The sequence below is a fragment of the Vanellus vanellus genome (genome assembly GCF_965231255.1).
Source record: "Vanellus vanellus genome assembly, chromosome: 1".
NCBI classification, from domain to species: Eukaryota; Metazoa; Chordata; class Aves; order Charadriiformes; family Charadriidae; genus Vanellus; species Vanellus vanellus.
In genome coordinates, this window is record NC_138905.1 from 70,056,480 (window position 1) to 70,067,215 (window position 10,736).

The window sequence follows — 10,736 nt, forward strand, 5'->3', positions numbered from 1 at the left end:
GAGGTCAGCTGAGCCCTTCCTATGCCCCACTGTGGATCTGTGCAGTTAGAATTTTACAGAGCTCTGTTGTCCAGTGGGACCACTTGCTGCGTCATGCTGTACAGCCACGATGCGGCTGGAAGAGCTCCCGACGTTCTGTGTGTGTCTGCAAGACCTCAAGTTGTTTTGTGGGCTCGGAAGGTTTGTAGGTCCAGGAAAGCATCTGATTGAGGATGGTAGGCAACAATTAACAAGAAGCAAGGGAATTACAGTCGATAAATTGAATAGCTATGCAGTTAGATTTCAAGAAATCGGGGTGGTTTGTGAGGAATGGGAAATTTGGAATACTAGAGGTAGAGCTCCTGAGATGAGAAGGTGCTTTTTGAGTTGTTTCATCCCAGTCCTGGTGACAGGATGATGTGTTGAAACAGTGAGTGTTCCCCTCCCGTTTTCCCTTCTGGCGCTTAAATTGTAATTTACCTAACTTTTTATGGTAGGGTGGGACTTGGATGTAATGGTTGGTTGGTTGGTGAGAGGATAGCTGGCTTTTTTGTTCACATGCATACAATATTTTGATACTATGATTCTGGCTGTTGTGTAAGCTGTTCCCCTTCCCCTGGGTCTGTTTTACTGGTTTAGAGTGAAAGTCTTCCAACTAGGAATGTTTGCAGTGCACTCCATATTGTGTTTGGATGCAGCTGTCAACATAAATGTGAATGAAGAGATGAAATGACCACTCCATCTAGTTTACAAATATCTTAAATTTGCAGGTAGATGCAAGTTGAGTTTAGAGGGATGTAGGAAAGCAAGGGAATCTTGCTTTCTTCTGAACAGCCTCTCTCACTAATTTCAGTGACAGTTTTGGCTGCAGCTCTTGCATTTACCTTGCTTGACTTTAAGTTTTAGTATGATCTCTCTTTTGGAGCAAAATCATGTCTGGCATTCCAGGTTCTTTAAATAGACACACGGGGGGACATATTTCTTCCCCCTGACTCTGTTTTGAACTCAGATGGTCATATTAAGGGCTCATTCCCTTATCGTGAACCATCAAAAACCAATTCCCAGCCTGATTTAGTAGTGGTTTTCATTATTCTCTTTCCCAAAAGCAATGTTAGGGCTCAACAAACTGACATGCAGTGTACATGCTCTCCCCTCCCCTTTTCTCCTCATCCCTCCCTTCTCCTCCTCTCCCCTCCCTCCCCTTCTCGTACCTCCCCTCCCTTTTTGCTCTGCCTGACTTCTCCAGGGCCGAATGCTGCTGCATCAGAAGCAATTCTTGGTCTCCTGGAAAAGTGCACAGTAAGGCCAGTCAGTTGGTAAGGTTTTTTTTTTCCTCTTCTTTTCCCACCCCTCCTCCCAAATAATTTATTTCTTCTCAAGCTCTGCGGATCCTGTTTTCCATGGTTAGATTTCATCTATGTTGAAATAGTCTGGGAATACCTATAAGGAGGAAAAAGTATAAGATTACTTGGAAGCTAGCTGCCTTTTTTTTTTTCCTCAGATTCACATTCACATTACAAGCCCATCTGCTTTCAGTTGTTTGAAAGAGGTGAAATAAGTGCATGCAGTCGGTGTTTATCGGTATTCAGTTAATAACCTTTCTTCTCTCAGTAAGAGGCTGGTATTTGTATTTGTGACCGGTAGCTGAAATTGGCTCTGCCTTCCCAGGGTTCTTGTCTCATGATGTTCAGATCTGGATTTGAATTTAACTAGTTATTTGCCCGTGTTGAAGAGATTAAAAGTAAATTTGCTTGAAATACGTATAGTGTTTACAGGTTCATATCTCAGCCTTAGAAGAGCTATTCTCTGCTTCCAGTGTTTTGTCTTGGGCTTTTCTGCCAGTTTTGACATATTCTTTGCTGCTAGTGATTGAATAATTTACGTACTAGAGTCTGTTAACGATCTGGAGGAGAAAAAGAGTAAAGAGACACTTGCCATCCTGGGGAAGCAAGGCAGTCAGTTTGTGCTACCAGAGATTAAAAACTCCTGCAGCAGTCCAGGTGTCTGCCTTGAGAATGACAATGCAGAAATAGAGACGTGCTCCACTGGAGGAGAGATAAGTAAGTTTATTATGGTAGATGCAAGAAAGGGCAATCTAATTAGAGAGTTTTCCTTTCAAAATAATTATACTTTACACTTGTATCATGGACCGCGGCTGTGAAACAACCATTTTCATTTGTATGTAACTTCTTTGGTACAGTAATAGTTTTTTTTAATTTTTAGGCACTATGGCTGAAGGAGAAGGAACTTAAATGGTCAAGGATCTCTTTTTCTTTTTTCGCTTCCAACAACTTCAAATCAGTCTGTCTGAAGAAGTGGTCTCTAAATAACCGAATTTACTTCAATTTAAACTAAGACTGAAACCTTAAAGGGAGTTGCTTTGGTGCTGACTCTGCAGGTAATAGAGGTTATGCTAGAGGGCAGGGGAAGGAATAGGATCATTTCTGCAGGCTTTTCTAGTCAGAGCATTCCTTGAAGGGGATGAGAGCAGTGGCTGCAGTATCAGTGTGCTTTCATTTGGTTCCCATGACTTTTTTTAATTTTTTTTTTTCCTTATTCAAAAGTACCACCCTATTTGTGGACTCTGCTTTGTTTTTCTTGGCTCTACCTATCCTGACAGTTTCACAAAGATGAATACTGCAATAAATGCCTGAGGGCTTTTTGTTTGTGGTTTTTTTTTTTTTTTTTTTTTTTTTCAAAGTGCTGTTCTAGATCTGGGTTTTGTCAGCTGCCCCTTTCATAATCCATTTCTCTGAAGGATTAGCGGGATAACGCTGTCAGATCTGACTTCAGCGAGGGTCTGAAGAGGCATGGCATAGCGGGGCCGTGGATGGAGGCACGGAGCGGATGGAACCGCAGCCCGCTCAGCATGGGCAGAAGCAAAGCTATCCCAATCCCAGCTGCCGCCTGTGGGCACAGCCTTTGCCTGCTCAGTCCTCGGCACAGACAGCACTTCACTGGTACACACCTGCTCCTCTATTATAGCTAGTAATCATACAACAAACACATTCCCAGCTCTGGGGAAATCTGTTATTGTGGGAAATTTGTATGTTTCCCCAGAGGGAGATCTCTCTGGATCCCGGGACACAGACGAGTTCATCACTCCTTGCCTTTTGTTTTTCAGACACTAGATTTTAAGCATAAATGCATTTGATGGGTTCTAGTACTCGAATTGTCAATGTAACACTGTTGGTGCAAAGAAAGTAATGGCTGAACCTCATTTCTGTCTGTGATAGGTTATGTTACAAGATAAAGTCAGGGGAGATATACTCTCCCCTAAAAAACTTCCTAGCTGTGTTGAGTGTTCCAAATTTTTTATCAGGGTAAAGATTGATCTCCTGGAACATTTGTGTTCTGCCAGCATTTCCTCCTGTACCTCAAAGTGCTCTTTTTCTTGGGGATTTTATGTAGGTCCGTTTTGTTTCAGGGGTGTGGGGGGGAAGTTCAGGGAACATAGATATTTTCTTCCGTGAGGTGGCACTCTTCTCTGACCTGTATACAGAATTTTTGCTTCTACTGACAAAATCAAGATTTGGGGTGTATGGGTAGCTTCCTGGGCTGTATAGCTTTTGGGGGTGCTTTTTAGCATTTTTGGAGATGAGTTTTGTATGAGTTGCAGATCTATGTCATTTCTTTTGTGAACAGACTTAACTGTAACCTGCCTGTTTATACTTCTCTAAGAACTGAAGCAGAGAGACCAGTCGAGCTTTTCGGAACCCTTAAAACTAAACCAAACCCTAGAAGAATACACACAGGAGTCCACAGCGATTAGACATAGTTGTTCTGCATGCATCTGGTCTTCTGAGCTTACAGGGCAGGGCTTTCAAGATGCAGTAAATGCTCTGTTGGACACCTTAACAGCAGTCTCTTTCCTTTCGTTATCTAACATCTCCATTACGGATTCAATGTGTGCTACTATTCCTACTATTTTTTAGGAAAAAGAGTTACTTTTATCTTTGAGACATTCAGATTTCTGATTTGAATATCTTATTTCCACCAGAAGCAGCTTTTCATAAATCAGGCTGAAATTATTATTCTGGTAAATAAGGATGTTATTTTCTTATGCGTAGTTAAAGTTTTTTGCTGTTTATCAAAAGTAACTAGTATAGTTAGTAAGTCAGCTTGTTTCCATACCCTTAATAAAAGACCTATTAGAAAACCATGAAAAATAGTATAGTCATAATGAGAGTCAGTTTCCAAGTCTTTTTTTTTGTTTGTTGTTTTTAAATCATAATTGAAACTTGTCAGATGTTTTTAAGTAGCAATTTCCTACTATGTGTTAAAGGTTCTTAGTGTTCTGAACCCACTGTGATTTTCAGCAAAGTTCAGATTACTGACATTGGCAGGACAACAGCTGAATCCAAACTGGTGGGTTCTGCTTGTTAAAAGACCTTTCAGATAGTTTTTTCCTGATTTTGTTACCAGTTTACGGTTGTCTAGTGTAGCTCACCCAGTAATATAATAGCTATAACCCATCCTGAGGGCTAGTCTACCACATTTGTTAGAATTGCTTTCTGTCACTTGTAGAAGTCTTGTGGAAAATTTCTACAAGACAAACTGCATAGGTTGAGGACAGTTATTGACTTCTGGAGCTCCTTTTTTAGATCTGCAAATGCCACCTTGACAGAATTAAGTTGATGCTCTCCTCAAGACTGCCTCATATGCTGTGCTCATCCTTGTGTTCGAACCAAGAAGGGAACTATCCAGTTCTCATTCTCATCATAACTTGTGCCAACTCTTCCTTCAACTGGCCATGGCTGGGATCAGGAGTGGCGGGGTGCTGCAGTGAAGGACTTACTCCCTTGCTTCTCTAGACATATGTGACATGGTTCTGTAAGTACACTGGATGAGGAAAAGCACTCCTAAGTTAGCAAGTCTCCCATCCCAAATTTGAAAAAGAGGAACTGATTTTTCTGGTCTGGAGCAGTAGACTATCCGTTTACAATAAACAAACGCTTACATACATTCCTTGTTTACAGTTAAATCTAGAGTATAGGTCTTATATAAGTCCTCAGGTTATTAAAAATTCTTCCACAGGTTCCATCCTGTCCTGAATTAATCTGTCTATGGGAGCTTTGCTTCTGGGTCACATCTGTAGATGAATCAGGAGAATTGTCCTAAATGTCATTCAATTTTTATTGCAGCTGCTTTAAAAGAAAAAAGAAAAAAAAAAGTGCAAATCTCAACCAAATCAGCAGCATAAAATCCTAGCTTTATCCTCTTGACTTTCTGAATTAACTCTTAATTCAGCTCAAGAAATATTAATCATTTATCCTAAATAATGCCTGTTGCTGTCTGGCTTTACGATTAAAACTTCATAAGCTTTTAATGAAAAAGTAGTGAAATTATCCACGGACACTCAGCGTGTTAACTTTCCCCCAGATTTCTCAACCTTGGGTGATCTGTCTCTTCGAGCTTGGAGACTTGTGTGCCTGAAGCACTGACATGGAAGTTAAATCGCCTGTAAAGACAGAAAGGAATCAGCCAGGCTTTATAAGGCTCTGATTTATAGGGAAGCCAGCGACTGATAACTCTTTTGAGGTCAATCCAATCTGTACTGTGTGAGAAAAGGAACAATGAAATGCTTGAGCCTCGTAGGCCCTCCTTTCTGCTGAAGGGAGGATGGGTGTGTAGTGTTGGTACACATATTAATGAAGTATTTGAAGTGTTGAGGGTTGCCCATGTTCCCTCTGTTACCATCCCTTTATGTCCTTACCCTCTCCAGAGCAGTTTATCCTGCACATTACCCTCAGCATATGCCCACATCTTACCTGTATTTTGTGAGAAGCGTTATCTCCAGTCAGAGTGCTCAGCAAACCACGTGGCCTTTAAAAAATGCCCTGATACATGGGAGTAACTAGAATAACTAATCCTTGTGTGTCTCTGTTGCTTTGGTGCTTTTTTAGTTTATTACTGAAAAGAAGTTTGCTACAATCACCAGAGCTCACAAGCATAGTGTGGTTTTGGAATTATTTTTTTTTATATGCTTCATGTTGAGCCAGTCACAAATGCATGGCTGCACTTCCAGCGGTATGTTAAGAGAAGAGCTGTTACCAGTTGTGTGTGTCCCTGTTCTTTTTGCTACCCTCAGATTATAGGTGTAGTCTGGTTTGTTGTGATGTGCCGCAGACAGGAAATAAATTGATTCTGATTTGTGGAAGGGTAGAACTGAGTGGAGTGGAGTGGAGTGGAGTGGAGTGGAGTGGAGTGGAGTGGAGTGGAGTGGAGTGGAGTGGAGTGGAGTGGAGTGGAGTGGAGTGGAGTTCATGAGATTGCAGGTTTTACTCCTAGTTATTTCATTGTTTAATTGTCATTGTTCTGAGTCTGTATCACCTGTGGAAATGAAAAATTTGCTATGATAGTAGGTGTGTATTAGTAGGTTACATTACAGTGAGAATATTTCCTACTCCATCAACATCCAGAGAAAATCCTGATCATCATAGGATCAAATGTATGATCTCAGAGTGTCTGGGCAGTGGGCTGCCTCTCTACCCTCAGCACAGGGCGGTGGAAGCAAACCACAGGGACTGACTCCCTGCTGTGCTCCTCTCCAGTGTCTGCTGGAACAGGACAGGTTGGCGCTGCATGTGGAGTCCCGTCGTTGTGTGCTGTGCAGCAGCCTTGGCCCACACTGCTCAGGATTTGGTCTCTTTGGATCCGGTAACCTCTGCCTTCACATCTGCTTCTTGGCTTTTCTTTTCCATCGCCCTTACCTTGCAACGCTGGTTGCTTCCTCCTAGGTTATAGAGCTCCATTTTGTTTTAATGGCCTGAGCTGCATTTTAAAAAAAACTTCATTCTTCTAGTGAAACATGACATTCAAGAGGGTACTGAAGTCTTGAATTCTTAGTCACTGCTCGCAGAGCAGAACTTGCTTTGGATTTGTTGGCATGTGTGTGGTGTCTGAATATTTTCACAAATATAATCTATTAAATTTTATTTTCTTCTGAACCAAGACTTCGTGGAGATCCTTAAGTGCTTAGTGACTGGCTTGATCGCTTTTAAGTTTCTCCTGAGGAATTCTGTGTACTGTTTCTCCTTAGAGTTTCTGAACAAGTTACTGAGCTGGATGATGCTTCCCATATCTAAGCAATTTAAAGGCATTTATGAAGAAAAGTTCCTTTTAAAGTGTTCTGTGAAATTCCTTTATTCGTCCACAATTATCTTCCAAAACTCCATGGGCTAAGAAGATGAGATTTAGATGCCACCTCTGCCAAAATATATTATGAAATCTTGATGTTCCCAGCACTGTCCTGTACTACAGCCTCCACTGTCGTACAGAAGTCTGCAGGAATGGGTCCATCAAGTTTTGCAAAATGGCAAGGCGTTTGGGAGGAGCGGGGAGAGAAACCTCACTCCCATCCTCAACTCAGGCTCCACTGACCCCCTTTCACAAAATTTATTGATATGGGAATAGTTAACACCATGAAAGATTAAAGTGTAGTGCCCATAAGTTGCACAGATCTCTCAAGTCCCAGTTTAGTGCTTTCGCCAGGGGTCCGCTCCTGCTTCATTTGCTCTCAGCTGCTGCCAGTTACCTGCAGTGTTTGTGCTGCCAACTCGCTTTCTGGTTTGGCTCTCGTGTGAGTGGAGGTTCTTTTCCCTGCTAGGGAAGTGAGGGATTGAGTGTGTTTGGTGACTCTGTGGAGCATACACCTGTGTCTGGGAGAGTCTGGGCATCTTGTGCTTTCCTGAGAGAAAAGCGTGTTGCTGCTGGCCCAGAGCTACGAGCTCTGCGGGGATGCCTCCTGAAAGTTAGAAACCATTGACTTGTAGGCCCTGAACTCCTCGCATATTAGGAACTAAGTGGTAATTTGGAGTTACCAAAGCCAAAATGCGTTTTCCTTCAGCTCTCTGAGCCAGGGCACTGGCATTGATTCAGCTCTTTTGGCATCAGCGTGAGCAGGTGCAGCGACTGGCCCTGCTCCACCCACAGTCCCGCTCGAGCATCTCAGTGGGCCAAACTGGACGCTGATCAAGACTAAAACCAACTCAGCAAGATAATGTCTTTGTTTTTAACTTGGATCAGTTCCTGGCACAGCCCACTGCGCGGATCCATAAAAAGTTGTGGAACAACTGAGGAGGTGTCTTGAAATGGGAACCCATTGGTAGGAGACTGGAGCAGAACCAAACCCCAAATTCACAGGTGTTGGAAAGGGTTTAAAAAGATGGGGACAACGGCTTGGAGCGCTCTAGGAGAACTATTGTGTTCAGAAAGGTGCAGGGAGGAAGAGAATGAATGGATTTTTAAGTTTTTTTTTCGTTGTGTTATGATGGGACTGAACAGGAAAACTTGATAATTGAATGAGGAATTTGCCGGGAAAGGGCTCCCAGCACTACAGTACTCGATAAAATGTTCAAATGCTCCCTTGTTAAGAGCAAGGGAGTAATTGAATCTTTGTTAATGGTTTCATAGACTTCAGTTATATGGCATAGCAAACTTTGGGGTTCCTCTCTGCCCCTAACGCTTGTTTTTCCATTCTTGGTATCACACTCATCTTAGGTTCTTCTTCTGCACTTAGTTTATTTTCCTCTTGTAATTTTCCCCCTTGAAGCAAATTACTTGTGTTCCGTACTCAGCAGTCAATGCATGACTAGGGTCAACAGTGCTGTTCTTTCTGTAAGGAAGAAATCAGTCAGTAGTTTACACTTGCGGTTTCTCTAAATGGAGCCCACTGTCAAATTTTTAGGATGTCTACAGATTTTTCCTTGCCAAATAAAAACCAAAAAACCCTGTCAGCATCTTTGGATGTCTGTGGTCAGTTCTTTGTTTTAACTTGAGTAGCCAAAGTTATGATGACGGTCTTGGAAAGTGAACTCCTTTAAGAATAGCTAAATTTGTTTGTAGTAAAATACTAGAATTGCTGTAGATTCCAGCTTGTTGATACAAAGTAGAAATACAGGTAGCACTGGAATGTGATAAAATTAACGTAAGAGAAACACTGTTAGATGCAAATGGATGAGCAATAGAGGGCACTTGTACAAAATGGAGAAGGGAGCGGTATTCAGCTAGGCTCGTGTACTTATGTTTCCTTTCTTTGTTTTGTTTCAGTTGGGTTTCAGACTTTGGTATCTTGTTCTCTGGTTAATAATGCCCACATGGTATGTTTTGATGAGGTACTCGATGATGCAGTAACATCAGGGAAAGGAGGAGCTCCCAGCAAAGCTTATAAGTGCTTCCATTCTCTGGAAATGCCAGCTGGAGCAGCTGGGTTTTGTAATCTCTTCTAAAATGTAGGTCAGACAACTGCTGCTCCTGTGGAGGCTTCTCATCTTTCTGCCAGCCCCACTAAGTTTCCAGGTGTCCTGTTCCTTCCCGTACAGGGGAGGTAATGCTGCAGCCATCGCTTATGTGTTGTGTCCTCCTTTTTGTTCATAGGGGACGGTCTTCACTTTGGAATCTGAAGAGGAAGAGTACCCGGGGCTCATCGCAGAGGACAGTAATGACATCTACATCCTGACCAGTGACAACTCGGGACAGGTGAGCCCCCCAGAGTCCCCCACAGTGACCACGTCGTGGCAGTCGGAGAGCCTGCCCGTCTCCCTGTCAGCGAGTCAGAGCTGGCACACAGAGAGCCTGCCGGTCTCCCTGGGACCCGAGTCCTGGCAGCAAGTGGCCATGGATCCTGAAGAAGTCAAAAGCCTGGACAGCAACGGAGGGGGTGAAGAAAGGAGTGAGAACAACTCATCCAACTCAGATATTGTTCACGTGGAGAAGGAAGAGATACCGGAGGGGATTGAGGAAGCAGTGGTGTCAACCGTTGCTGCAGAGTCCGTGCAGGCAGCGTTTCCAGAACCCCCTGCTTCTTTACAGGAAGTAAAACCCCAAGCTGAAATTGCTGCTGTTGAAAAAGCACATCCCTCCGCACTTCTGCGTACAAAACAGGAGGAAAAGGGAAAAGTGGCTGAAGAGCTTGTTGAACCTGAAATCCCCGTATTAAGTAAACCTGTCCCAAAGTTAGCCCCATCAGAAGAAAAGGCTGCACCAGAACCTGAGAAAATACTGCTTCCGGGGGAAAAAATAGTGGGGAAAGAGGGCCGTTTGGAAGAAATAGAAGAGAAATCCTCCGCTGCAGAGGAGAAGCCTATCTTATTGCCGGAAGGGAAATCTATATTGCTGTACGGTGGGGCTGCTGCAGTAGCTATATTAGCTGTAGCAGTCGGTGTAGCGCTGGCGCTTAGAAAAAAGTAATGGAGCTCTCTTGAGGAGGAGGAGGGGGGAGAGAGGAGAGCACGATCCAATTTTTGTAGTTGTGTTACCTAAAGGTTGAGCTGCCTGCTGTTTAATTGGACATTTGAGTAACTTAATGGTGATGGGGTGAGGTCGTTCAATAAGCCTCCAGCTATGGACAATCATGTTTTTAGTAGAATTGGGGCGGGGACTGGTTTTTTGTGATTAAAGTACAGGGGTATTTTTAAAAAAAAAAAAAAAAATCTGCAAATTTAAGAACTTAAGTGCAGGTGCTGAAGAAAGGGGTGCTCGTACTCTAGGAACTGGAACAGAGAATCCCCAGGGGAAGGGGAGAGCCAGCTGCTGCCAACCCCTGGAGTTTTTGGCTTCTCAGACTGACCGCTGTTGCAGCTGTGCTGTCTTGTCACCTCCCGTCGTGCCCCCCGAGCCCTCCCTAAGAAACATTAGTCAACCTGAGTCCTGTAGCGAGAGGCTGGTCTCCCTGTTGTCTCGGCTTCCTCTCAGGTACAGCACTGCTCCTCGTAACCTCGCAGGTTCCTCCTAGGCCCCAGTGGGAGAGTGCTTCT

At 43.4% G+C, this 10,736-nt stretch overlaps 1 protein-coding gene across 1 annotated transcript in view; it reads left to right on the top strand.

Moving 5' to 3' along the window:
• The window catches only part of BCL2L13 (BCL2 like 13), a 38,689-nt gene extending 27,953 nt beyond the window's left edge, over positions 1-10,736 (top strand). The window contains exon 7 of the mRNA XM_082492246.1: positions 9,358-10,736. Coding sequence (XP_082348372.1) covers positions 9,358-10,170 — 813 coding nt within the window. The 3' untranslated portion in view covers positions 10,171-10,736. The remainder of the gene's footprint in view (positions 1-9,357) is intronic.